The 27,951-nt window shown below is 39.6% G+C and overlaps 4 protein-coding genes and 3 non-coding genes across 17 annotated transcripts; 3 read left to right on the forward strand and 4 right to left on the reverse strand.

Moving 5' to 3' along the window:
• Positions 1-1,135: 1,135 nt before the first annotated feature.
• si:dkey-109j17.5 (zinc finger BED domain-containing protein 4) lies at positions 1,136-5,769 on the reverse strand. Of its 7 annotated transcripts, none has more exons than XM_023956617.2 (7): positions 5,511-5,769; positions 5,279-5,373; positions 4,848-5,081; positions 4,485-4,744; positions 3,798-4,401; positions 2,370-2,510; positions 1,136-1,829 (listed from the first exon to the last, which is right to left on the reverse strand). In XM_023956617.2, the coding sequence occupies exons 1-7, from the start codon at positions 5,656-5,658 to the stop codon at positions 1,668-1,670; spliced, it is 1,644 nt and encodes a 547-aa protein (XP_023812385.1). In that variant the 5' UTR covers positions 5,659-5,769; the 3' UTR covers positions 1,136-1,667. The 7 variants fall into 7 exon arrangements, with proteins under 7 accessions (XP_023812385.1, XP_078806012.1, XP_023812383.1 ...); XM_078949886.1 differs by having other exon boundaries at positions 1,136-1,955; XM_023956615.2 differs by having other exon boundaries at positions 1,136-2,510.
• A 3,156-nt stretch (positions 5,770-8,925) lies between these two features.
• On the reverse strand, positions 8,926-11,340 carry vma22 (vacuolar ATPase assembly factor VMA22). Its single transcript, XM_004070477.5, has 5 exons — positions 11,105-11,340; positions 9,985-10,088; positions 9,802-9,914; positions 9,520-9,711; positions 8,926-9,348 (listed from the first exon to the last, which is right to left on the reverse strand). The coding sequence occupies exons 1-5, from the start codon at positions 11,222-11,224 to the stop codon at positions 9,152-9,154; spliced, it is 726 nt and encodes a 241-aa protein (XP_004070525.1). The 5' UTR covers positions 11,225-11,340; the 3' UTR covers positions 8,926-9,151.
• ebp (EBP cholestenol delta-isomerase) lies at positions 10,969-15,325 on the forward strand. 4 transcript variants are annotated; one of them, XM_078949891.1, is made up of 5 exons: positions 10,969-10,987; positions 13,462-13,764; positions 13,852-13,888; positions 14,684-14,814; positions 14,900-15,325. In XM_078949891.1, the coding sequence occupies exons 2-5, from the start codon at positions 13,464-13,466 to the stop codon at positions 15,118-15,120; spliced, it is 690 nt and encodes a 229-aa protein (XP_078806017.1). In that variant the 5' UTR covers positions 10,969-10,987; positions 13,462-13,463; the 3' UTR covers positions 15,121-15,325. The 4 variants fall into 4 exon arrangements, with proteins under 4 accessions (XP_078806017.1, XP_078806016.1, XP_004070524.1 ...); XM_078949890.1 differs by lacking the exon at positions 10,969-10,987 and adding an exon at positions 11,994-12,098; XM_004070476.5 differs by lacking the exon at positions 10,969-10,987 and adding an exon at positions 13,186-13,323.
• trnae-uuc (transfer RNA glutamic acid (anticodon UUC)) lies at positions 11,500-11,571 on the reverse strand. The gene has a single exon. It is a non-coding gene; the product is annotated as a tRNA-Glu (tRNA).
• On the forward strand, positions 12,782-12,853 carry trnah-gug (transfer RNA histidin (anticodon GUG)). Its single transcript has one exon. It is a non-coding gene; the product is annotated as a tRNA-His (tRNA).
• A 2,452-nt stretch (positions 15,326-17,777) lies between the features above and the next one.
• trnaf-gaa (transfer RNA phenylalanine (anticodon GAA)) lies at positions 17,778-17,850 on the forward strand. Its single transcript has one exon. It is a non-coding gene; the product is annotated as a tRNA-Phe (tRNA).
• An 84-nt stretch (positions 17,851-17,934) lies between these two features.
• fkbpl (FKBP prolyl isomerase like) lies at positions 17,935-21,663 on the reverse strand. Of its 2 annotated transcripts, none has more exons than XM_004070718.5 (4): positions 21,538-21,663; positions 20,841-20,987; positions 20,453-20,733; positions 17,935-18,713 (listed from the first exon to the last, which is right to left on the reverse strand). In XM_004070718.5, the coding sequence occupies exons 2-4, from the start codon at positions 20,983-20,985 to the stop codon at positions 18,051-18,053; spliced, it is 1,089 nt and encodes a 362-aa protein (XP_004070766.1). In that variant the 5' UTR covers positions 20,986-20,987; positions 21,538-21,663; the 3' UTR covers positions 17,935-18,050. The 2 variants fall into 2 exon arrangements, with proteins under 2 accessions (XP_004070766.1, XP_078806015.1); XM_078949889.1 differs by lacking the exon at positions 21,538-21,663 and adding an exon at positions 21,054-21,155.
• Positions 21,664-27,951: the final 6,288 nt, after the last annotated feature.

The raw sequence follows: 27,951 nt of genomic DNA on the forward strand, positions 1-27,951 counted from the left end.
TCCGCTGAGGCCGTTGTGTGGGGGAGGGGGAGAATTGGTTTTACAGGAGTGTGTGTATTTGTGTGTGCAGATGGAAAATGTCTCTCTGCACTGCAGATGTAATAACTTGAAGAATGAGGGAGAGGACAGGCAGGATGAGGGGTTGTAGGGTAGGGGTGGAGGGGGGAGGTGGGTTGGATGGGCAGTTCAATTACAATTTCCTCTCCTCCCTCAGCCTCACTGTGGGCCAAGTAATTCATTTCAGAAGCAATTACCAATAGGACCGCATCCCAGTCTGGCCGCCTAACTCAAATGGATTAGCTGTCATGACCGCGGGGGGGAGTGTGGGGGGAGGAAGGGAGACGCCTCAAGCTGCTCCACATACACTCACAAACAAACAACACGCCCAGGGTGAGCAGAAAACACATGCTCAAAGATGGATGCGCCGACACGTCCACACTGATATCTGGAAACACATCTGAATCCACAGAGGCGTTCTGAGGTGATCATCGTTAAGTTCACAGCAAATCTTTGATAATTATAATCTATGAGGGCATTATCAATGTTTCTAACAGAAATTTTCAGACACTTGTGTGTTGTTTTGGTCAAAAACAAGCAGTTACTCAGACATCACATTTTTCCAACTGACAGACACCAGTTGTCTACTATGTAATTATGAAATGTGTTTATTTTCTGCTGTTAACTTCTCAGCATCAGCGAATATGCTTTGTAAAGCCTAGTGGATGGATTAAAAAAAAATTAAAAAATGAAAAAGATCTGCCCTATCGGTTGTAATAGCTGCCAGCCTGCTGACTCAAATTTTACTTTAATGGAATTATTACAATTACCCTTCCTCCCAAATGGCCCACCCCCAGTTCCAGAATAGAAGACAAACACAATGCTGCATTCACTGCATCACTTCAAAGTCATGCCCGGCAAAAAAAAACTACAAAAAAAGCCTCTAATACTGCTGTGAGGTCAGTCTGAGCCACATTTCTTTTCTCCAGTGACAAGTTCTCTGTTGCAAACGCAGGGTCAAATTCATTTTTTTTCTGTTTTAAAAAAGGGGGAAAGATGAGAAATAAAAAACATGAAATAGATCTGGCTTTTAACATAAGACAACTAGAAGAAAGAAAAAAATCAAATTTGAAGCAGATTTCAGGTCAAACAGCGTGAAGAAGTGCTTGGTGTTTATTTAAATGTCTCAGTGACGAGCCACACATGTACAGTGAAAAAATGATTTAAAATATTGCTGAGCAGCTGATGCAATCCATCAAAAAGACATTGAAAGAAGTAATGGCAGCCTTGGGGCATCCTGTACATAAATGAAAATAAGCGACATGTACAGAGCGATTGACCATCAGTTATCACTGGTTTCTGGTGGGTGTAGACAGAAGCTGTCCTAAAAAAACAAAACAAGATTATATTGTTGTCTAGAAGCTCAAATATGGCAAAGAAATTTCCGGGTGAATATTATAGTATTGATTTTTGCTGATTTTTGCTTCTCAAACAGCATTTTAAATCCAGTCACCCATCTCAAGGAGGAAAATTGTAGTGGGTTTAGCCTTGTAACAAATTATCTGCAGTATTTTGGGCTCGGTTGTAGGAGAAACAGAGGTTTGTATCCAACAAGTCACTTGACTGCCAGTGAAAAATTCTCCAGTTATTATTCAGATTAAAGCTTAACTCTATGTCCACAACAATCTGTGGTTGGCTTTGAGGTAGATGAGTGTCTCCAGGTTCTTCGGTAAGACACAACCTCTCTCTGGGAGCAGCAGGTGTGCAGCTGTGGTGAAAATGCTCTCCACCACTGTGCCGCAAGCGGGTATGGTCAGCGCTCTTTTGGCCACCTGGGTGAGCAAAGGAAAGTCAATGGCTTTACGGCACCAGTAATGCAGAGCTTCTTCGTCGGTGGGTTCCTCGTGTAGGTAAACGGCCAGCTCCTGCTCTAGACTCTTGGCCTGCGTCGCAGGTCTCTGCTTGATGAAAGAAAACAACTTACAGGGCCGAGAAAGAGAGGACACCGGAGATGGTGCCGGAACAGGAAGAGTCTGGGACTGAGTGTGAATGTCTGTGTTGGGATCTACTGGGCTGGAGGCAGTAGAATATTTCGATAACTCTTCTATGAGAACTTGTCTGTGCCAGTCTGGGTTACTGCTCCACGTCAGCTTAAACTGGGGGTCTAACGTAGTTGCAGCAATATAGAGGGGGTCCTCTAGAATTGGAGCTAAGTAACGCTCCACAGCCTGGCTTAGGCCCAACAGAAGGGGAGGACAGTGGGGGGTTGAAGTCTCAGAGAGATGCTTACGAAGGCCAAGGACACAGGGCAGAGCCAGGCTGATGGAAACATGTCTGTCTGCCTGGATTTCTGACCCTCTGTCTCCACGTACCATATCCCAGGCCTCAGTGAAGGGCTCCAAGGTGTCAGAGAGTTCCCGCAGCAGGGCTCTATCTGCTCCATCCAAAGCCATTTCTCCAGGACCACTCATCTCCTCCAGGAAATCCACTGAGTCCAGAAGCCGTCGAAGGACCTTTATAAATATGGAAACAGTGGGTCTCATTATTAAATTGTACAGTACTGTCCAGGATCAAAAACCCACGTCATTTATTTTTCTTGGATAGCTTTAAAACAGTTAGTGCATGACTTTCTGTGGATTTTTCCACTTGGATCACCCCACTTTAAGACAAGTCTCAAGATATACTCTTGGACCCACTTTTTCAATCAGGTTTCTTTTCCTTATAAAGTGTGTGCGAGCTCATCAGAGCTCTGGTGAATACCAAAAAAAAAAAGTGTCACTTCGCTTGAAAGGGAACCCTGCTATGATTCAGCAACGTGAGAATGCATGCTGACTATACAACAGAACTAAGGCCAGAAGCAAAGTAAACTGAGTGGGTGACAAAGCAACATGCATCTCAGTTTGTCGCCTGAATGAGTCATCAAATCACAAAAGGGTTGTAAAATATCTTGATTTTAAACGTATTCTAGTAGGACGATTACTGATGGTTATAATGAGACTAACAGGACTAGTTCAAACTGAGTTAAAAGGGCCAGTGTGAAAGCAACCTAAGAAACTACTGCTGGGTTTCATTTTTTTTTCTCCTTTGGCCACAGTTTTTAGTCTTTTCTAAGGATTTTAGTGTCATTCCCCAACTGGGTGATGCAGACAGGCTCCAGACTCCCGTATGTCTGTGTGGAGACCCACTCTGATCACCTTGTAATCGATCTTAAAAAACATTCCCAGTGGTCTTTTATTATGATTGTGAGTAAAGAAATAATCAGAATTGCAATTTGAGCTTCATCTTATTTATATATGTCCTTACCAGGACATATGTGGTTGTGCAACATGTCGTTACCAGAAAAATGCCACAAAAACATGTTAAAAACACCAAAAACATTATTTTCATCAGAATGGGTGTTTAACCCTTGTGCTATCTTACATGACCCCACCCTTACATTGACGTGTTATTCCTACCATGACAAAGGTGGATAAAGGTGGAAAGATTTCATGTAATCCATGGACACCAGTGAAGATCACAAATCACTGAAGAAAAAAGGTTCAGAGCACTGTCTAGTGGGTCTAGATGACCCAACTCCCAATGTTAAAGTGCCTAGGATAGCACAAGGGTTAAAGAGTTGTTGTCCTCCAATCACACATAATCAGGGCAGTGGATGGAAACAAAAAGGAGATTTCTTGATAAGTGAAACTGGATTGGACTACATTGGATTAAGATTTAAGAAATGTTGACTATTTTATTACTAAAATGTAAGTGAAGTATAATAAAGTGTCTTAATATATTCCTTTATTATATCTACTTACCTTTAGTTGTGCAGCCCAGTCCCACACAGCATGGGGGGTTGTTTCTGCACCCCCAGTCATCAACCCATCAAACACTTGGCTGAGTTTCTCAGGAGGCACAGCAGACGTTATGTAGTTGTAGAAGCGGGCAGCCTTGGTCAGCGTAGAGGAGATCTGTATGCAGGAGCCCAGCCCCACCCGAATACACTCTTCCAAGGAGCGGGAGAAGCAGTCTACCCGGGAAACACCCAAACCCTGCTCCCACGACTCATCATGGCCTCCTTCATCTCCACGTTCACTGTGACCATTCCTGATTCCTCTTTTCGTGTCCTCATCATTGTCCATCATTCCTTCATTGCTTCCATAATGTCCATTGGAGAGAAGAGGAGAAACCAAGAAACCAGGGAGACAGCATGGCCTTTTTGTTGTCGCCAGTGTTGTTGCTGAACCTGGGTCTGCAACCACACGAAATGCTCTCCCCGACACTCCGTGAGAGTGACACACCTCCTCAAAATCTACAAGCACACGGCTGCAAGAGCTGCCTCCGGTCAGCGGAAGGCACGCCAGGAGAGATGAGTGCATCTGCCAATCAGATGACAAGAAATGGCAGGTGACTCCAAGGTACCTGGAAATGAACGGAAAGTGAAGAAAAAGATCTCAGGGAGGAAATCAAATCGTGTAACTGCTGTTTGTGGTTTATCATCTCACCCTGAAGCAGCTGCACACGAGCCCGTCCAGAGATCTAAGCTGAGACTGAGAGCCTGTGCAGATGCCAAGGCCTGATGGGTCGCCAGCTGGGCCTGGTAGGCATATGCTGGGAGGAGCTGGCTCTGGATGTAGCGCTGCGACTCGGGGGTATAACGTGGCTCCAAAAGTTGAAGCAACTCTCTGAAGCCCTGATTTTCCACTATGGACACAGGCTGCAGGTCCCGCACAATCATTTTAGCAATCGCCTCAGAGATCAGGACCTACAGGAACATAAATGCACATTTATGACACCTGCTGATTCCAATTCAAGACACAGTGAACTGAGCACCATTTCCATAAACGTTGACGGACTGTAACCCTCACCTGTCGTGGGTCATGTTTATCAAACTTGGTTATTCTTCCCCCAGATCCTCCACCTACTCCTCCCTCTAGAGTTCCCATCCCTCCAACGCTCCCTCCTCCGACCCCAGCACTGATGGGGAGAGGGTGGCGGGTGCTTCCTCCATTGGTGAAACTGTGCAGGGAAGCGGAGGAATAACCCTCTCTCTTCATATCCTTCCTTTTCACAAAGTCATCATACATAACTGGGTGTTTGCGCTGAATGGGAGAAAGACAAAGGGATCTAACTAAGCATGTTGCACACAAACACATAATATGGTGTCAATTTTAAAGGAAGAAGATTGAGGTTTTCTCTTGAAGCAGAAAAGCAACAGCTGACCCAGCAAAACAGGCAAACAGCTCTTCCAGCTGCATTTTTCATTTATTTGATGAAACACTTATTTTCATGACATTACCTTAAGATGCGTAACGAAGTTGGACGTGACGCTGCGTTTCGCCTGGATTCTGGTGCCGCACGCCTTACAGTTGGACTCGATCTTGCCATTTTCACCTTCAAACACAATATTAAAGTAATCCAGGATAGATACCTTGGACACTGACGCCATTTGAGCCGACAGTTCCTCCACTCGGGAGCCAAACGAACTTGCTATAGCGGGCAGTGATGCGGGACTGGGGATCCGGGCTCACCTCGCCTCGGAGCATGAGCGCAGGCCGGCGTGTTTACGTCCCAGTCCGGTGTTTCACGCGCCGGAAACGCAACCAAGAGAGCGAGCAAATGGGATTTAGAGAAGGACTCGCATTTAGGATGAACAACCGACCGATAATAACGGTTCATCGGAGGAGCCACATCCGTGCCGTCTGCGCTCGCATCCGCCGTTTTGGACGCAAGTGTCGGTTAGGCAGAGCCGTTCGCTCCACGGAGGCGCACGGGCTAGGCTTCCAATTGGACTAGGAAGAAAACAATGAACGGGAGTTTCGTTTCCTTTTTCGGCAGTTTCCGGTGATGTTCGGCTGTACTGATCTGCTGGTTGGTCCCTCATAAATGGTCTGTTTTCCTGGAAAATAGAATTTAAAAGAATGACATTCAGAGTAAATTAATAAAAAATCCACTCAAAATCATTTGCAACAAAATCATGAAAAAGTGCACCTAAAACACCTCCATGGGGTGGTCTTTAATATTTTGAGTGCAGTGCATTTTTGTTTGTGTTTTTGGATAAATAAAAGAAAATAAGTTATTAAATAGTTATTGAAATAACCAGTAACAGAAATAACAATAATAATTTAGAATGTACTGAAAATCATCATAAAATTAAAAAAGGGACAATGAAAAAGAATCTTAACAAAATCAATTTAAAAAACTATTTTGAAAAAGACTTTGAACGAAAATTGGAACCAAAATGTTTACTAGTTCATAGGGGTAAACATGTCACTGTGCTGTTCTGTTACATGTAGGGCTACAACATTTTAGATCACATATGAATGTAACCCTATTGGTTTAAAGACCCACTCCAAGCAGCCAGGGGCGGAGCTGGAACATTTGATTTGGGAGGGGCAGGCTGAAGTCCTTTGAAGGGTGGCTAAACACCAAAGTGGAAAGTCATTGTTTTGAAGGGACAAAAAAAAAATAATAATAATAATTAAAAAAATGTTTTAACAGTTTTATTATCTTTGTTTTTATTTTATTAAATATATATATAGACAAGGCAAGTTTATTTGTATAGCACAATTCGTACACAAAGTAATTCAAGGTGCTTCACAAAACAGAAAAATGCGTTAAAATCACAATACATCATAGAAATAATCAACATAAAATTTACTTTAAAAGAAAAGAAAAAAATTGAAATTTATTTAAAAAGAAAGGAAGGAAATGAAAGAAAAGTGCAGATAGGACCTTTCAGTCATATACACGGCTAAAACAAAAATGTTTTAAGTCTAGATTTGAACATGAACACAGAAGAGGCCTGTCTTACGACTTCAGGGAGGCTGTTCCAGATTTTAGCTGCAGAATATTGAAACGCTGATTCCCCTTGTTTAGTTCTGACTCTGGGAATCAACAGGAGGCCGGTCCCTGAGGTCCTCAGAGTACGAGATGGTTCATATGGCACTAACATGTCAGAGATGTACTTTGGTGCTCGGCCATGGAGAGACTTGTACACAAGCAGAGCTGCTTTGAAGTCTATTCTTTGAGGTACAGGGAGCCAGTGCAAAGACCTGAGCACAGGACTAATGTGATCATACTTTCTGGTTCTGGACAGGACTCGAGCAGCAGCATTCTGGATGTACTGAAGCTGTTTTACAGCTCGTTTTGAGAGGCCGGTGAGCAGGCCGTTACAGTAGTCTAACCTGCTGGAGACAAATGCATGAATAAGTATCTCCAGGTCTGGCTTTGACATTATGTTTTTGATTTTGGCAATGTTTTTCAGACGGTAAAATGCCGCTGATGTTACTGACTTAATATGGCTGTTAAAGTTTAGGTCAGAGTCCATGATTACCCCTAGATTTCTGACTTGATTTGAGGGTTTAAGAGACAGAGAATGAAGGTAGCTGCTGACACTTTCTCTTTGTTTCTGTGGGCCAAAAATAATAACTTCGGTCTTGTTTGAGTTTAGCTGGAGAAAGTTGTTCTGCATCCACGCACTCTGTTGGAGGCAGTGGCTGAGTGAATCCACCGGCCCATATTCACCTGTTGTCAGTGACACATAGATCTGAGTATCATCTGCATAGTTGTGATAAGATATGTTATTACTGCGTATTAACTGCCCTAGTGGCAGCATGTAGAGGTTGAACAGAAGGGGTCCCAGGATCGATCCCTAGGGCACACCACAATTCAAGCCCATGTAGTCTGAGACACAACTCCCAATTTCAACAAAGTATTTCCTGTCTTCTAGATAAGACTTGAGCCAACTTAGGGCAGATCCAGAGATGCCAACCCAGTCTTGGAGTCTGTGCAAAAGGATCCCATGATCAACAGTATCAAAGGCAGCACACAGGTCTAGCAGGATTAAGACAGTGACTTTGCCATCATCAGTGTTCAGGCAGATGTCGTTGGTTACCTTGATAAGAGCAGTTTCTGTGCTATGATGGGGTCTAAAACCTGACTGGAAAACATCAAATGAATTGTTTAATAAGAGAAAATCAGTGAGCTGTTGGTAGACAACTTTTTCAAGGACTTTTCCTAAAAATGGCAGATTAGAGATAGGTCTGTAATTATTTAGTACAGTGGGATCAAGACTGCTCTTCTTCAGGAGGGGTTTAATAACTGCAGTTTTTAAGGCCTCTGGAAATATTCCAGATTGAACAGACATGTTAACTATTTGAGTAATTGGTGGCAACCCACTGTTAGGACAGACTTTAGAAATCTAGTGGGTAACACATCAAGGCAGCATGTAGATGAGCTCAGACGGGTGATGGTCTCTTGGACAGTTTGGTCAGTGACAGGTAAAAAAAAAAATATATATATATATATATATATATGTATAATATATTTTTTTCAATAATGACACTGATGTTGACTCAAAAATAGTGGGGGCAACTGTGGGGCGCAGTTTTTTGCTGGGGGGGGGGGGGGGGGGGGTGCATTCTGATGCATCCACATAGATCCATGTGCGTCTTCATTTCCCTTGTCTGAGCCGGTATCTGGCTCAGAGCTGTACGGATAGATAGCTCCAATATGGCTCGTCATTTTTGTTGCTCTAGTAATGTTAGGTAGGGGAGGTGAGGGGCTGTCAGTTATTGGGAGCAACCTAAGGGAAGTGAAGGCAAATCATCCCGGGCAAATGGTCCCGTCCACAACTCAGAGGCGAATTCATGATGAACTCCTGCCACTCTGCAGAAACTATGTTGTAGAAAATGACACAGGGTTTCTTGATTTTGGCTTTGAATGCATTTTTAAAATCACCTCACAAAAATGCATATGAAATGTGATTTTCTTCATGTTTTTATACTTTTACAATAACAAACCCTTCAGATAAGAGATGGGGGAAAAATCAAATTTTTCATTAACACAAATTATTCTAAATTAAATCAAATAAATATTAAATATATCTAGATTCTAGAAAAATGTAGACATGTGTTTTTTATAAATAAATTGTGAAGTAGGCAGTTTTATGTCGGCACAATTCTCAATTTTATTAAACAGCTTGTTTCATTTAGTCAGAGTAAACTCGTTAAATAAAGTATTTATAGAATTCTCCCCAAAACACGTTTAAAAAAAACTGTATAATGAAAATTCATTACTAATTAAATATATAAAAGCATACAGCATCAATAGTTCACTTGGATTTCCTTTTAATGATGACTCTACAGATCATTGTTTTGCGAAATACACCCTATACAACTATTTTATTTTGCTGGATGCATTCTTTTTGTTCTGAAACAGTCACGTCACTGATTGGACATTTTTCTTTTGCAGATTTCCCCAGACTTTCCTCTGAGTTTAGTTCCTTTGCCAGGCTCAACCTCAGCTTCTGTCTGGTTCTCAAAACAGCAGACTGGAGGGCTGCGATCTCAGCAGAGAGCTCTATCACTGTATGTAGAAAAAAACAGAATAGTGAGAAGGCAGTTGTCTTTATTTTGATAGAAATAATACATTTTTATAGCAATGACAGATTTTTGATCCACTTGACCTGAAAAGATTATACATACATTTCCAAATGAATCATAAATAAAGGCTGGATTGAAAAATATGAAGTCATACCTTGCTTGAATGATGATTGTGCTTGTTTCAAAGGTTGTGGAACTAAAATCCCAAACCATTTGAGTGGATCTTGTTGAGGATTCTGATCTATTTTTCCAACAGGATTCACTTCAGGACCTTTAGCAGTTTTTGCAACTACTGTATCCTTTTTTTCTGGAGTGTCCTTCTTTGTCTTATTTCTTCGCCTGAGGCCTGCAAAGTTGATTTATTGTGGGTTTTTTTAAAACTGAAGACTTATTTGAAATTTCTAATGGAATGATGTATTTTTTTAAATCACATCACCTTCTTCTTGAGGCCCAATATCCTCTACAGGCAACAGATCATCAGAGGATTCAGCACTACTCTTTTGGATATGTCTCTCAGTGAAAAACTGCACCTCACCATTCTCCAGAGCTCTGTAAAACGCAAATACTTTGATTAAAAAAAAGGACAGAAGTAAAAAAGAAAAATTGACAAATGACTTACTTTGTATGAACACAAACCAGTGGCATCATTTCACTGGCATACTGAAGTGCAGAGACGTGCTTGTTTCCCATGGAATACCGTGCCTTGGTAATGGAAAACCAACCCTAAACATAGATAAACAGAATTTATCTATTACAATACAGCATTACAATCATGTTATATACTCTCAGTGAGTGTAGAAGTTAATCTTTGTTTCTTTTTTTTCTTCTTCTTCTTTCCTGGTTTTAACCTCTTCATAAAGAATGAACAACCCAAATTTGGACAACAATCAAAGTCGCTGCACACGGTGAAATAACTGTGTTGCTATGGACTGTTTTTTGCGTGTTGCTCCTCCGTCCAACTTTATTGACAACGGTCAAATAACAACAATGCCTCTTCTTTGAATTACCAAGAGAGATTTAATCCAGAGAAAATGTTTATAGTTAACTGACTTAAAATTAGGGCTAAATATTTCATTCATAAGTGTAAATCTGCTAACAAAAGAACCGTATTTTATGTTTTTTTAAAGAAAGAAATGATTCTATATATATAGAATTAAATCATGCACTAACAAAAAAGCAATTAGAACCGTTGAAACATGGTAACTTTTGAAACTTTAACAGAATCGATTATCCACTATAATTTCTGTTTTATTTTTATTCTTTTAACCCGTTTTATATTGCTATCATATCATTATGGCTATTGCGGTAAAAGTGAAAATGTTGTCTTTTGCATATAGTGTGTGGAGTGTCAATGTTTGGTATTTTGCATGTGCAATATTTGTTAATAAAGTTTATTTAAAGAAATCTAAGAATTACATCAGCATGGAACAATGGCTCTGCGCCCTCTAGTGTTCGAACAAAACGTTTGGTTTTGATCTAAACAGCAATTATTTAAACATTCAATGTTTTTTTCCAAAACATTTTTTTCTAATATCACCATTTAGCTAAATAGAAATTAACAAGATGAAAAAACGATGATAATAAAATTGCAAATCCAGAAGCATCCATATGCGCCGCTTACAGTAAGTCACCTCCGCTCCAGGTAGCTTTTATTCGGTTTAAAATGTTGATCTAGTATTTGTTGATATTTTAAGTTTAGTTAATAGTTTCCATTAAAAGCGCACAACACAGAACTGTACCTGCTCGATGAGGGAATTAAGTGTCGCTCGTTTCTTCTCGAGTAACTCGAGAAGGTCCATAAAGCGGAGTAGCTCTTCGTCCATGTTAGCACGAGTATCTTGTAGTTCTGATCCACCCATGTTAATTATTTTAGGACTAGTGTCCTTGTAGTCTATTACGATTTTTTTTAACAAGGAACGCTAGATAGACGTACTTCTTTCCGTGACATGTGACTCAAGAAATGACGTATTGTGCATCACGTGATGCCGGAAAGCACTGCTGGGGCTTTGTAATCAAACCTTTCGAATCTTAAATGTATCACTTGAACAAAACTAACTCTACAGTCTTATCTCGTTAAGTTTAGCTAGCAGGTCCTTATGAGAAAAAAATGTGACATATTAAAAGAAAAGGGAAGTTCCCATACCGGGAGTCGAACCCGGGCCGCCTGGGTGAAAACCAGGAATCCTAACCGCTAGACCATATGGGACCTAGATGACTAGTTGGAAGCAAAATAGGTATATATCATTGTGTATTATGTATGTACACATGGGCTGGGCTGTATTCACTTTTAAACGCATTGCTCTTTGAATTGGAGTACATATATAGACTGTAAGAAAAACAGTGCACGGATCTGTCTGTTTATATGATAAGGGATTGAAAAACATAATAAAAAGATGCAATATTATGATAATTAAAACTGACGCTTTTGTGCACTTGTAATATATGACTAAGGTCATTATCCCTTGTGCTATCCTAGGCACTTTAACATTGAGAGTTGGGTCATCTAGACCCACTAGACAGTGCTCTGAACCTTTTTTCTTCAATGATTTGTGATCTTTACTGGTGTCCATGGATTACATGAAATCTTTCCACCTTCATCCACCTTTGTCATGATGGTAGGAATTACACGTCAATCAATGTAAGGGTGGGGTCGTCTAAGATAGCACAAGGGTTAAACTAGGTCCTAAAAACCTCAGATATGCTCTGTCTTCTCAGATAGTCTCCCTGGATGGCGTAAGTATAGCCCCCGATTCCACAGTTAGAAACCTTGGGGTTTTATTTTACCAGGATTTATCATTTAAGGCTCACATATCTCAGGCGTGTAGAACTGCATTTTTTCACCTGTGGAATATTGCTAAGATCAGAAATATACTTAAGAGTGATGCTGAAAAACTCACCCATGTGTTTGTTACGTCTAGGCTGGATTACTGTAACTCTTTGTTAGCAGCGTGTCCTAAGAGTTCCTTAAGTCTCCACCTTGTTACGAGCAGCAGCTAGTAGATTGTTAGCAGGAACTAGCAGAGGAGATCACATCACTCCTGTATTAGTTTCACTTCACTAGCTGGCTCCCAGTTGATTCTGGAATGAAGTTCAAAACCCTCCTGTTAACCTAAGGCCTTACATGGTATGGCCCAGTCCTTTATATCATAGAAATCATAGTGTAGTTAAAATAGCACGTTTGGCATAAATTATACGCGCATAATTCCTTTCATCCATAAAATTGAACTTTTTACTTTTTTAGACAATACAATACGAGGTCATGAACAACTGCCAAAGCAGATTGCATATCTTGTATTCGTCGTATGTTTGACAAAGGGTAACTGTCATTGCCACCGTGTAAAAGATACGCAGAAATCTATCCGTCCGTAGTTAATACCACAAAATGTTTCTTCGGAAGACAGCTTTCCCAGTAGCTCGCCGTGATCGTATAGTGGTTAGTACTCTGCGTTGTGGCCGCAGCAACCCCGGTTCGAATCCGGGTCACGGCAGGGTTAAAACCCTGGCACGGCTTGGGAAACATTTTTGTTTTAGTTTTATAATTGCATTGAAATCAGCGCTGCCTTTTATGTTAATCAAACAAGCAAGAAAAGAAAAATGTCAATGTGAGATATTCAACTTTTAGAGAGCAAATCAAAAGTCTTGTAAGACGGCAATTTACTTTATTTATCAGTTTACCTTCAACTAAAGCACCACAAACATTGGCCGAAATAAATACCTCGGTCACGAAGGGGGGAGAGAGATCATTGGTAGTTAAAGTCCATGTTCCGAGCGACATAGCCAATCAATGGAACCGGCAGATCTTGTGTGCGTCTGGTCTTACAAATGCTGATATTTGATTGGTGTTTGTCATCACAAATGACCATCCTTAAACCTTTGGAGTTCCGTGTTTGAGTTTACCTGCAAGCGCAGCATGAGGCTGTTGCCACCAACTTTTATTTCAACAAAAAAGGGAAATCAGGTTAGACTGCGATACCGAAGCACGGGGTTTATAACATCTGGTAAAATAGCGTATAAAGTGAAGTCTGTCAATTACTGGCTTGTTCTTTTTATTAGTTTGATTTCTTTTGCATATCGCCCTCATTTTACTTTGAAACAGAAATGGGCGTTTCCTCAGCACACGGGGGTCTTCATCCTTACTGGCCGCGCGACCTTCTGATTCCTAACTATGTGGCCAATGACCGCTCCATGTCCGAGATTCTGGCTTTCCTTTTCTCGGTGTCGGGGGTGTTTCTGCTCGTCACCTGGCTGATCACCGGGGCCACGGGCAGGCTCGGAACTTGGAGGCGACTGGCTATCTGCTGGTTTGCTGTGTGTGGTTTCATCCATGGTGTAATTGAGGGCTGGTTCTCCCTTTATTACGACATTCTACCTGCAGACCAGAGCTTCTTGTCACAGCTGTGTAAGTAACGACAGTCCAAAGCAAAGGTGGTTGCATTATTGGGGGAGTTGAAAACTGAATTTAGTCTGTTTTCTTTCTTTTTTTAAGGGAAAGAGTATTCAAAAGGAGACAGCAGATATGTAATGTGAGTACACTTACATTTTGATACAACTTTATTTAAACCCTTCACAAACATTTAATTCTGACTTTATTGAGCAGACTTAGCAGTCACATAGCATGAGGTGCATTCAGTGGCTGCTTGGAATTTCCGCACTTTTGTCCTTTTATCAATAGAGCTCGCTATTGCTGTATTCAAGTCCGCTGGGAATTTCTAGCAACTGCTCTCACTGACCTCAGCCAACCCAAACACACACTCACTTGTTGCTCCATGTTATTGTACCTCTTTGAAATGACTCACAAGAACAACACACTGATCTGTAAGAACACACACAATAATGCAACACGTTGCAGATATTTCAATATATGCACGTTTTCCAATGCATTATATTGTTTAAAAAAAACGCCTGAAAGTAATTATTTTATTATCACTAGTGATATTATCGCTATCACTAGTTTTGATCTTGACAAAAAACAAAAACATGATGATTTGAACAGTTAATTTCTTTAAAAAAAGGTAATGACCATGTTCATAAAAAAGTTTAGAAATCCATCTTTTGTTAAAAACACAAACTATTTCTGTATTACCAGACAACACTTTTAGTTATTATTAGTGTTTTGTTTTCGTTAGAGAATAATCATCAACTAAAAATTTGTACATAAGTTCTTTTATTCAAATATTTAACGTGTCTTTTTTTCCAGAGGAACATTTGATAGACTTAAGATGTGAACGTCCACTCTGGCTAAAAACAACATAATCATAATTCAAAATCCTGGGAATGCTTTTAAAATTCGGACTCATCTTTTTTTGTTTTTAATCTAGAGCTGATAACTTCACTGTCTGCATGGAGACTGTGACTGCTTGTTTGTGGGGTCCGTTCAGCTTTTGGGCTGTATACTCTTTTCTAACAAATAAGCCGTACAGATTTATTCTGCAGCTCATCATTTCATTAGGTAAGACTTTAAGACCACAAATTACATTTTAAATAACGTTGTCTAATCGTATTTTAACATGGATTTTCTCTCAATCTGGTTCCAGGTCAGCTGTATGGGGCCGTACTTTATTTCTTCACAGAACACAGAGACGGCTACGCCCACAGCGAGTTGGGACATCCAATCTACTTCTGGTTCTACTTTGTGTTCATGAATTTTCTGTGGATTGTCATACCGCTAATACTTATTGTGGATGCATGGAGACAGCTATCTGCTGCTCAGATACACACAGATGGCATCAAGAGCCACAAAAGTAAAAAGAAGTGATCTATGTCATTCTGAGGAGACAATGACTGAAGGACACCGTCTGAAGACCTCGATTCTTAATTGTCTTTATGTCATTAATCAGAAGACCTTTCTCGTGAAGGTTTAAGCAAAAATACAACAATGGTTGCAAAACTGAAAACATAACGTTTTGTACTTTTTTATAAATCAGTTTTATGATAATAAAATAAAAGTGATCTACAATTTATTTGGTTTTGTGTTTGATAAGACAAAAAGAAAAAGAAAAATAACATCAAAATGTAATAAACAAGATATAGCACTTTGTAAATTTTTGGTTTAAACCATGGGTCTGCATCCTGTGGTTCTGTTGCCACATGTGGCTTTTTACCCCTCAATTGTGGCGCACTGGTTTAGGAAAATAAAATCTTTCATTTAAAAAAGTTACTGTAAAGTAAAAGGAAAGTAATAAAAAGTTGACTAAACTAACTCAAACTTCATCTATCCCATTCCCAAACTTCTGAAAGACACTATATGTATCACTCTGTGAGGCTTCTGACTATGGTAGCCATATCGCTCCAACACGTTTCGTCTAGCGTAACAAAGTCGGACTACGGGCTGATTTCTACTGGCCCGTCTGTGGGGTTGCTCTGTTGCGGTGGGTTGACACAAAAAAGAGAGTTCATTAATCAATCAGAATGTTTACATTACCTCCGTCATGTCTGTGGTCCACGTCCGACCTTCTATGGCAAGCTTTTTCAGTATTTATTTTTAAATACTGAAAGTCACTAGTAAATTGGTGAAGAGCTAAATGTCAGCTAGTTCAGTGTTTTTCAACCTTTTTTGAGCCACGTGATGGGACACTATCCTTGATCAAAAATCCTGTAGCACATTAGCATAAAAAAGGAAAAACTTAAAGTCTGTATTGATCTACAGTCTCTCCGCAATCTCACATGCATTTCTGTGATAATTGTGGCAGAAAAACCTGGCAGTTGCGGCTGTTTTTTCTAAAAGATGTAATAAAAGTTAAGTTAGAAAACTTAAAAGCTGTCTGATGTGTGTTTGTTGTGGTTTCAAGACGTCAATGGAAGACTCATTGTGCGCTGAGACGCTGTCGCTTTAACCCAATGCCTCATGGGAGATGTAGTGCAAACAGCCGCCGTGAGCCAGACAGACTCGCGTCTCTGAGCTTCATTGTTTTGTTCACTCTTTCCACGGTCTGAGACCGGATCCCACGGAAAGCTACATCGCTAAAGACGAATTTAGCTGGTCTTTATGTTGGAACTAAGCAACTTTGGGAGCAGAATCGAAACAAGGAAGTGACTACTTTAAAGTTCCTAGGATAGCACAAGGGTTACCCACTTCTGATTGGTCAGACTGATGACGTGTGACTAAGTCTCCAAGAATGATTGGTGGAGACAGTTAAAGGGGCGGGACTTTTCTGAAAACAGCTGAGTCTACGGCTAAATCACGGTACCGTCATTCTTATCAAAATTTCTTTAACCCTTGTGCCATCTTAGATGACCGCACCCTTACATTGACGTGTTCTCCCTACCATGACAAAGGTGGATAAAGGTGGAGAGAATTCATGTAATCCATGGACACCAGTGAAGACCACAAATCATTGAAGAAAAAGGGTTCAGCGCACTGTCTAGTGGGTCTAGATGACTCAACTCCCAATGTTAGGCCTAGGATAGCACAAGGGTTAATCAGGGCAATTTCACACGGCACACCTGACCATCTCCACGTGTGCCGTGACACACTGGTTGAAAAACACTGAGCTAGTTGACCAGACTAAGAAGAAGAAAGAAGAAAAATTGGATTTATCTGCGCTTTTCATGACACTCAAAGCGCTTACATTGTAACCATTATTCATTCACTCCTCATTCATACTTGGTGATGATGTAAGCTATGGTTGTAGCCACAGCTGCCCTGGGGCAGACTGACAGAGGCGTGGCTGCCATTTCGCGCCTACGGCCCCTCTGACCATCACCGAGAACATTTATGCACATTCACACACCAGTGGAGCCACACTGGAGGCAAGGAGGGTGAAGTGTGTTGCCCAAGGACACAACGACATTTTGGCTGGTGGGAGCGGGGATCGAACCGCCAACCCTTCGCCAGACTAGTGTTACAATATGTTGGAGGGATGCAGTCCAGAAAAAGTCCTCCTGACCTATTGGCTCTGCAGCAAAGCTCCAACCCACTCAAACCTGGATTAACTCTTTCAGTCCCAGTGTTTTATTTCACTGTTTATAATTACTCCTGGGGTTTTTATTTTTCTTTCAGAATAAAGAAAAATATGTGAACATTGCATATCTTAAAAAAAAACAACCTGAACAAAATGTCTTCGTGGCCAGAGAGAAAAAGAGGAGGAGGAATCCTTTAAACAAAAAAATTGGATCTGCAAAATGATCTTGAATCACTCTAAAAGTCCAATCAATTCCTTGACCCTTTTCAAAGATTCTAAAACTTTTGCAAAAATGGCAATTGACTGACAAAAGGCAGAAAGGCAATACGCATTGTTGTCATATCCAGAAAATGGTAATATGTCATAAAACTTGTCACAAGAAACACAAATGCAAACACGGCGTAGGAGTTAAAAAAAAACTGCCAACAAAGAAAAATAAATCATAAAGCCACATCGTTAGCCACACATGCGTTTGTGTGAATTTGTCCACAGTTTCACTCAATCCAATCACGCCGAAATAGCTCAGTTGGGAGAGCGTTAGACTGAAGATCTAAAGGTCCCTGGTTCGATCCCGGGTTTCGGCATTTTGCTGCTGCTGCTTTTTTTTTTTTTTTTTAATTTACAGTATTTTAAACACACATCGATGATTAAATCTAACGATCACTAAATAAAAGTGCTAACAATTGTTTTAATGGCATTTGGGCACATCACAAGGCAAATTCAAGGCTTTTATATAAAACCTGAAAAGGTAGTGTGAATCACGACAAGAAAAACAATTGCAGCCTTAGCTGAACATTTTACTGAGTCTTAAACCCAACTGTGCATTCCTCTCCCTCTCCTTTCGTATTACACCTTTCAGAGCCTTCTGAGCAGCAGGTAGGTCTGGTTGTACTTCCAGTAGTTTCTTAAAAGCCTTCTTGGCTTCCTCCAACTCATTCAAGTCCTCACACGCCTGTCCCAGACGATACCAGGCTTTAGCAGCACCAGGGTCAATCTGAGTGGCTTTAGCAGCACTGGCCTTTGCCAGCTTTGGCTGGTTCAGTTTCAGCTGGCACAGAGCTAAATTTGAGTGAAGCTCTGCTTTGATGATCTTGATTTCATCAGCTGAAGGGATTTCATCCACAGTGTTTGTGTCTTTCTCCTCCTCCAGTTCACTTCCGTTTGTCTCAGCCGCACCAATAATGCCATATAGAGGAATGAGCAATTTGAGGGCTCGGCTGTAGCTGTCTGAAGCTCCCCACAAATCCCCATTTCGGAATCTTCCGCCTCCTCGCTCTTTATGTGACTTTACCCATTGCCATTTTTCACTGACAGGCATTTCCCAGGATTCCTTCCCTGGTGTGAAAGCTTTGAGCTTGACAGTGGCACATAAAAAGGTTTCTGAAAGATTTCCATCAGTAGGCTGGTCAACAGAGACTGACCCACTCCTGACATGAGTAAGTTGGATCTGTACAGAACAGAAAAAATAAAGAAATAACAACAACATAGCAAATACATTTTTTTCTTAAAAAGATCTACCCTCAGTTTATCAGATGTTTACACAACATTAAGGGCTATTACGGCAAAAAATCTGAATTACGTTAGTTTTATTTTAATGAGGTCAGAGTAATTATGAAACAGTGTTTTTACACTGTCATTATAATGTACTCTCATGTGGCATATCCCAAAAACCACAACGGCATTCTGGTCACATGTAACAGTTCGGAGATAGTCATCAAAATCTCCAAATAGTCGAACAATCTCATTTAACAACCATCACAGTTATTGGACTTGCATGTGTAAGAGCGTTAAAATATAGATGAATTACAATCAGCCTTAATCGTGTTTTCATAACCACGTCTAGCTGACATGGCCTTGGTTTTACCAGAACATCAGAGTGATGACTGTTCCGTGCTGACATTGACATCCGGGACACACTTGCAGCCTTGGGCAAGCAAAAACTGCTTACCGTATTTTCCGGACTATAAGTCGCCTTTTTTTCCATAGTTTGGCAAGGGGTGCAACTTATACTCCACAGCGAATTATATCAGAAATAAATTGAAATAAATCCATTGTTAACCCTCCTGTTATGTTCATCTGTGAGGAACAGAGATGATGTTCCTGGGTCAATTTGATGGATGAGGTATGTTAAGTGTTAAGAGTATGTTAAGTGACTCAGAGAATCAGCAAACCTTTTTTACGGTAAGATATTGAACGTTAAAAACACAATATTCTATTTTCCAATGATTTCATAGATTCAGAAATGCAATAAAAATGACAACTGTTTCTACAAATACAGGATGAAAACAGAGTATTAGTTGGCCAATGATGCTTCATGAAAGGAATAAATAAATAAGTATGAGAAAGTATTACTGTGAAAATATGAGATAAACAGTCTGCCATGATTGTGTCATATGAGGTTGTGAAAGTTATATCTTGGTCTCAGATTTTGTCAAATAAATTTCCCGTCAAAATGCGACTTATAGTCCAGTGCGACTTATCTGTGTTTTTTTCTACTTAATGCATTTTTGGGCTGGTGCGACTTATACTTCGGAGCGACTTATAGTCCGGAAAACACGGTATTTATCTGTCTGCGTGGCGTTCACTTGCTGCTCTGTATGCTCACTTCCACTCTAATCTCGTAAAATTACAAGTTTTATTCTCGTTAATTTACGATTTAGAATCTCGTAATTTTACTTTTTTTTTGGTGGCCCTAAAACTCAGTCGTTCTTACACATAGCAGCAGACAAATGACCATAAAATAAAATACTTAATGTGACTGAAGGCTTGAGTGCACCTGAGATGAAGCATTATTGTAAATTTGTGTTTGTGTTTCCAAAGCAGCAGTAGATTTTTATAAAAAGTTCACAACTTTAAAATGGTCCAACAATTCTGAATTTTGAGGCAAGTTTGGCTGATAATTTGTTGATGCTTTCCTTTTTATCTTTTTAAAGAAATAATTATGATATGGTCCACCTGTTTTTTTGCAGAAGAGTCAGTCATTAAATTCCCAAATCAGAAGTGGTGTAAGACCTTAACAAGAAAAAAAACTGGAAGAGGCTATTCAAATGATTGAATATGAATTAAACATACAATTAGGCTTATAAAAGTAGTATAATAATAAAAGCTTAAATCTGAATTGGAAGCTAAGTGCTTGGTAAACACAAAGGAATAGGCAGGAAAAACAAGGACTTTAGTTATTTTTACCTGACAGGTCTCTCCAGCCTTCATTCCCTCCAAACATGATTCTATGATGTCACATTGACCTTCCCCAAGCTTCAGTACCGTCCATTCACCCAGCGGAATCTGCAAAAGGGAATCTTGGTTTCTGAGAAATGGTTTGTCCACAAATTCTTTCAAATCGGTGCCTGGCAACTCATCCAGCCTTTGTTCAGACACCGACTCCTCTGCTTCATCACCGTTAGATTGAAGTTGCACTCTGACTTGGCAAAGTGAGCCCAGCTTTGGGCAGTAATCAACAGAACATGCTAAAGGGAAAAAAGAATGTAAAAAAACGAGTAAGAGTAAGTTTATAACACACAGCAAATAAAAAATGAGGATAAAACATTTTGTTCATTAACAAATTGTATCATACATTGGTCTGCAGATTTAGGAAGAAGTTTGGGGCCACTTTCCTGTGTTCTTCTTCGTTCCACCATGCAGAGGCCTTTTGGACACACAGAAACCCAGGAGGAGACATCGGGGGCTTCATGACCACTTTTTCCTTTTTGTGTTTGCATTACTGGAAAAAAAAACATCAGATAAGGATATCATTTTCATTTAAATGCTTTATTTTTTGTCTACTTACATATCAAAATCTAGATGGAAATTCAACCTATTTTGGTCAAGGTGCAGATCTGTGATCGAGTGTTTAATTAAATGCCTAAAACACAATGCATGTTTATTGTGTCTGCATTACCATTCAATCTTATACACAATTAATCATGAAGCACTCCAAGTTTTAGTGGTGGTGGTGGGGGGGGGGGGGATAACAAACCCAAATAATAAAGAAAATCCATGGACAACCTGTTTAAAATGTATGTTGTCGGTATATAGGAGTGAAACATGTATAGGTGTCATCTGTCGTAAATGTATCATTTTTGTCGTAAAGTGAAGTACCATTACGCTAATGGCCCTCCAGTTTTACGTCGTTTGTCTCTGGTGGTGCAGCTAACCGTATATCAGCGATATCAGCGGTAGCATAAATTATTTCGAAGGTAACTGTCACACGTTTCATAACAAGCAATCTGGGTAAAAACACAAGCGTTTACATCTGTAATTTCTTTACATACCGTTAGTCAACCACAAATATTGCAAAATAACAGAGTAGTTTGTTGCCGTCTGTTCGAGCGGCTGCCAGATTTCTTCTTTATGGGCCAGACAATGGTCGTTTTCTCACTGCATGAAGTTTGTTAGCGTCCTCTACAGGATATAAGTGAAACTACATGTTTTTGTGTTTGTCGGAGATTAAGCATCTCTGCTATGTCTGAAATCAGAAGCACTGGATGTAAGATCACCTACCTTTAAGTTATTTCTAAATTACTGCAAAAAATATGCAGTGGGATCACGTTTTTCTGGAGGAAGCTTTATTCATTTTTAATCTATTCTTTGATTACACTTGACTTCTACAAAACGCCAACTACAATGTTCTACTTTCATTAGGCTTTATATTCATCCACTAACTACGGTGGCCATAAATGTGCTTCATAGAGCAATATATGTGTTGTAAGGTATTGGCTTATGATGTGTGTACTTTAGGTTAAAGTGTTTTCAAGTGCTGGAGGTCCTTTAGACAATTTATAACTGATGAAAAATATATCTGCGGAAGCAACCTTTATCTGTGTGTGTAAACCTATTTCCTAAAACTTTTATTTTTAGGTCTTTGAATTTCTCTGAGCTGTTAAAGTCAGATTGTTTATCTCCAAAGCTTAAGAAGAATACACAGACAGGAACAGTCTGTCTGCACGTAAGCAATAAATGTTGTGCACCAGTCCTCAATCAATACAAAGCATTTTCACACCTAGGTTAAAGTTTGGATCAGGAACCAAAAAGTGGATTACATAACCCCCAATCTTGCACCTTCTTAGAGCTTTGACTTTGTGGTGGCAAATGGATAGATTAAAATGTTTATATTTTATTTTCTTAAGTTATACACCTAATACAAGAATGTTCCGGAGTATACCTGCTAAGGCTTGTGTGACTTGGGGTGTTTTACTCAGTGTCTCAATGTCTCACCTTTACTTATGTTTAACCCTTGTGCTTTCCTAGGCACTTTAACATTGGGAGTTGGGTCATCTAGACCCACTAGACAGTGCGCTGAACCTTTTTTCTTCAATGATTTGTGATCTTCACTGGTGTCCATGGATTACATGAAATCTTTCCACCTTCATCCACCTTTGTCATGGTAGGGAGAACACGTCAATGCAAGGATGGGGTCATCTAAGATAGCACAAAGGTTAAATAGTGATGTACTTTCTCTGTTTCTCAAACTCAACAGGTCCCAGCTGGATGGGCTGGCCCCACTGTACATCAGAGACCTGATTCAGATCCACAGCAGAATCATCACATGAGTTCAATTGAATTAATAAAGTAAAACAAAAAGCAGGAAAATGCTTAAAAAGAGCTTTTAAAAAGAGAAGAGAAAATGTAGTATTAGCTGTGAGACTGTTAAGATTTGGCAAATCCACTAGGTGTCACTCTCTGCTCATTTATGTGACCTGACAGAGCACAACAGCGATACTTGACATCACTGAAGCACATAAAGTACTGTTTTTGTTTTTTGCCTAACCCCCCCAATAGTGTTTTACAGAAAGAGTAACTCTCCATCATATATATATATGTTGCGTAATTTTAGGCAAAAGGTGGGAAATAAGGTTTGTCTGAAGTCAATACAATTCAAAGATTCCTCATTTTGTGATGTTTGCATCCTGGAAAAGGTTTGAGCTATACATTTGGAATGACTGAATATGTACCAATGTAAGTGATAACTACCAAGTCAGTTTAATTTAAAAAAAAAAGTGTTGAGAGGCTTTGGTGTTTGCTGTTAACGTGTTCCCTGGGCCTATTTTGAGCTGAAATTTGTCAGGATCCCCACTTGGTAACCTACCCATCAGATGACTGTCAAAGACACATTAGAGTAACGTAGAGCATGTTTTCAAGCATCAACTACACTTAGTTCCCTTAAGCAACTATTGTAGAAAAAAGTCCTCATCATCTGCAATCCTTCATTCAGCAAACATAAAAATATGTTTTATTTGATTAAATGATTGATTGATTAATTGATTAATTGATTGATCAAAATCAAATTATATTTATTTCTAATTGAACTAAACGTTTGAGAAGTTTTGGGTTCCAAAAAAGAAATCACCTTAATATGGCTATAGATATTGTAATGTTCATTTTTCACCGATAGGGGGCGGGTTTGTATTTTGTTGTCATGTCCTTGTGGGACAAAGCACACAGATGCAGCTTCCTTAAGACCTGCTGCTCTGAACATTTATCCATCCATGCTCATTCCTCTCCACGTCACAGGGATGCTGGGGCCTACCCAGCTTCTGTCCGGTGAAGGCGGGGTACATCCTGAACAGTCCTCTGAACGTGACTTGACACAGTTCAGCCTCAAATGCAGTTCGTCAATTTTGTTTTCAAACTGTCTATCCAGATCAGGGTTTTAAAGGGTACAGAGACAAAGTGTTGTACACTTCAACTTCCACAGACATCTCAAGGTCATCAGTCATCATAATATAAAAGCCTCCTGACAGATTAAGTGGGGGTACCAAGGAGGGGAAAAAATGGGGAAACCATACAAAGTACAGACAGGTCCCACTAAAATTTGAAGTAGACCCATCTTGCTGCTACAGAACTCAATAGTCTGCTGTGAGAAGTTGAAGCATATTCTCATTTGACATTTTAGTAGAATCCTTTCTTACTTTTATTTTTACTATTCATTTTTTATTTGTATAATTTGTTTTATCTTTTAAGTATTATTGATGTTTTTGTTATTTAAGAGATTACATTTTTTTTTGTTGCTACCTCACTTGTGTTCTCTGTTACTTTAAACAAATTTACACTTGGTATGGAGTGTCACTGTATTCTGTATGTGCAATATTTGTCAATAAAAATTAGCTTCCGAAAAAATAGCTTAGGACTGAAACTAACTGTATCTGTTTTATGTGATACATTCTAATTAGAATTGCCTACTTTAAATTCTGTATCATTCCGTTTTTCAAATTTTTCTATATATAAATCTTTTCAATCACTAAAAAGCCTAAAAAGAGGATCAGATGCAAAGGAGAATTTAGGATTCCTCAACTGGGGTGCAACTGTCAGGAATTGGAGATGTAGAGCCCAAAATGCAGGAAATTGGGCTCGGTGGCAGAAACATTAACTAAGACGGGATGATTTAACAATGTAGAAATGATTAACTGGTTAATTTTCCTGATTGATGAGGAAAATTAACAGAAATGAAAACATCTGCGGATGATTAAAATGAACCTCCAGTGACTGACAGAGAACTGAGTACTTTATTTATTACTACTTTATTTGAACATTTTACTTAATTGCCATATTGTTTAAAGGACAAAAAAATGTGCGTTTTTGCTGCCCTTTTTTCGACTCTGAGCCCCTGCCCCTTTAAAATCCTGTGCACGTCCCTGGTTCCCACTCACCCGCAACTATGCTTACACTGAAGAACGCATCCATGTCTTGGCATGCTAAAATCTATGTGCCCACCGGCAAAAGAGAGAATCTGGCATTCAGTGTGGGCAAATTTGTTTCATTTGGAGCATGAAAAGCCTTTTTAGCTCCATTAAACAGATCCTCTGGAGAGCAGTTATAGATTTGGACGTGCAGAGGCTGAGTAGGAACCCACTGAGGGGAGTAGATGGCTATCAGGAGCCACAGGGCAGACTCGAAAGGTAGGGGGTGGGGGTCTTATCAACGAACGCTCTGGAATCAGGTCTTCCTGTGAGGGAGTCTTGAGAGACCATTGTGACAGTCCTCTCATGCCTCTGTTTTATTGTGAGTGTGGTTGGATGTGTGATTGAGTCAATCACCATTAGGTGAGCATCTGGATATGTTTCTTCTGCAACAGTTAGGCCTTCATGTACTCTGATCTGCCAAGTATCAATCTTTAGATCTGAACACTGATGAAGCATGGGGGAGGTCTTAAAGACAACAAAAAATAATGTTTTTGGTGTTTTTAACATGTTCTTGGTATTTTTCAGAGGATGGAGGGCATTATACTGTATCAAGAAAATTTATTTTAAAATTGAATTACTGAGTATTTCTTTATTCCAATCGTTATGAATCAGACAAAAAAAAGGTAATTGAAAAAAGCTTGTAGGCTTGACATCAAAGCTACTACAGCAGGCCTCAAACTCCCTACTCTATTCCATTCTGATGCATCCACTTGCAGACAAAGCTGATGTTTTCCTCGTCAGAGCTCGTGTCTGACTCAAAATTCTACGACTGAATATTGCTCTTATATTGCTCGCCATTCTTGTTGCACCGGTAATGTTACATTGGGAGTTTGAGGAGCTATAGGAGAGAGTGTTAACAGATGGATGAAACCATAAATAGAAAACAACACAGATTTTTTAGATTTTGGCCACAAATGGAATATCCAGAATTAAAAGACTACTGGGGATGTTTTGTCAATAGATCAAAAGATGATTCAAGTGGGTCTCTAAATGAATTAGGAACAGTTTAAACATTTAATGATACAGAGTAACTGTCAAGAAATATAATGCTTCCTGGATTTTTGAGGGTTAACCTTGTTTAAAAGTAACTGAACCCATTTTTTTTTTTTTTGTTTTAACAAACCTGTTTCAGAATCATGAAGATCGTGGGCCTGGCTGAGGAAATCATGAACACATCCCAAGGCAGGCAAGGCCGCATAGACGCAGAAACCTCACACTGAAACGTGTCGAATCACCTGTCAACCTTAAATGCATGCTTTTAGACAGTGGGTGAAATCCAAGATGTATGTAAAAGAAGCACACGTGTTTTGTTTTGGGTTTTTTTAACAGCACAAAACTTCCCTAGGAACTCAACTTATTCTCTAAAATTATTGGTCGGAGAGGATTTTCTCAAGATGTAAGTTCTATGTCGACGTATGAGGCCTGCAGAAGAGCGTCTCTAATGCAGACCAGCCTCTAAGGATTAAACCTCCAGTCCAGGGCATGTCCTGTTATGTGTCTGTCAGTAATACTTGGTGGGTTCATGAACTAGGTATGAAACAAACTGCATCAATCAGAGAGCAGTCGTCATGGAAGGTGAAAAAAAAAATCTGTTGACTGGCGAACAGTAACATGCAAAACAAATGTTGATTACACTGAGGATCTGAAACGGCTTTATGTTGAGTTTAAAAAGCGGATCATATTTATCTACACAGATTATCTTCTTTAAATTTTGATGCTTCTCTTCCTCTGACATTAAGCAGTAGCTTGAGTGACAGAGTGTGAATATGTGTGGTCTTGTATCCAGTACAGTGGAAAGAGCAGCTGCCTTGTTAAAGGGTTGTAAGTCATGGCTCTAAAACTATATTCTCTTCTTTTAAGGAATATGAAACAAAGGTTTTGTTTTTGTATTTAATAAAATTAGTTATGACTAAAACAAAGAGCTGCACATGTTAAACAAACCACAGTTTTTGTTGTTGACAGTAGGAAGATCTAGTAGTATTCTAATGTTCAGCAACAGTTGGATTAAGTTTTGATCAAAGTTTGCAGTACTTATAGCAGTTTTTCAGCAAAATGTTCTGATCGCATAGTAAAAAAAGTGGTTCCTCAGAAAACATTCCAGAGTAGAAAAAAATGAAAATTATAAAAAAACTATAAAAAAAACTTGATGCACATGTGCGACCCATTTCTTGAACTGTACATTTAATTTGACTACAATTATTAGATTGATCTCTAAACTATCTTTTTGTTCAGTTGCAAAAATAGTTTGTTATCATTCCAAGAAAAGTACGGTAAACAGAATTTCCTCTGTTAATTCATTAGTAAAATTATGATGCTCCCAAGGTGTTTAAAAAGTCGATTAGACATAAAAATAATTTCAAATAAAATAAAAAAAACACTAAATTATATAAAGTCTAAAATATTTACGATACATTAAAAAAATTAATATCATGTTTCACATAAGTTAATTGCTATTTTGTATTTAACAATGTAAGTGTCATAACTGTGACTGCTGCATATTGTAGATTCACAAAACCTATTGTAATCAAAATTTCAGGTTATATTATCTGATAAAGTCAACCTTTTATATATAATAGTGCACAGAACCTTGTGTGTCCTGAAGAAAGAAAGACGGCAGAAAAGAGTACAGCGGGCCACCCATCGCAGTCCAACATGCGGAAGGCAGATGTACTGGGCTGCTCTCAGAGTGCAAATGATTGATCCAAACAAGAGCCAGCTGATGTTGCAGTTTTCTTCTCAAAACTGTTTCTCTCCATCTTTGCCGCTCTTTCTCATATATTTGTGGGCTTCTGCCGCTAATGTCCTCCCACACTGCCTGACCTTTAACTTTCTGCACATACTTTTTCACATTTAAGGTCCATCGTCCTGTCCTCTTCGCTGAGCAGGTGTACAAAGAGCAGAACTCAAGGGAACAGGTAAGGTATAAATCCACAACAGGTCTGACATCTCCCCATTTCTGGTTTCCATTTGCTCTCATGCCCTGCAATCAGTCACTGCTGCTGCTCC

This window comes from Oryzias latipes, chromosome 7, assembly GCF_053564925.1.
Source record: "Oryzias latipes strain Hd-rR chromosome 7, Olatipes_Hd-rR_3.1".
Lineage (NCBI taxonomy): Eukaryota > Metazoa > Chordata > Actinopteri > Beloniformes > Adrianichthyidae > Oryzias > Oryzias latipes.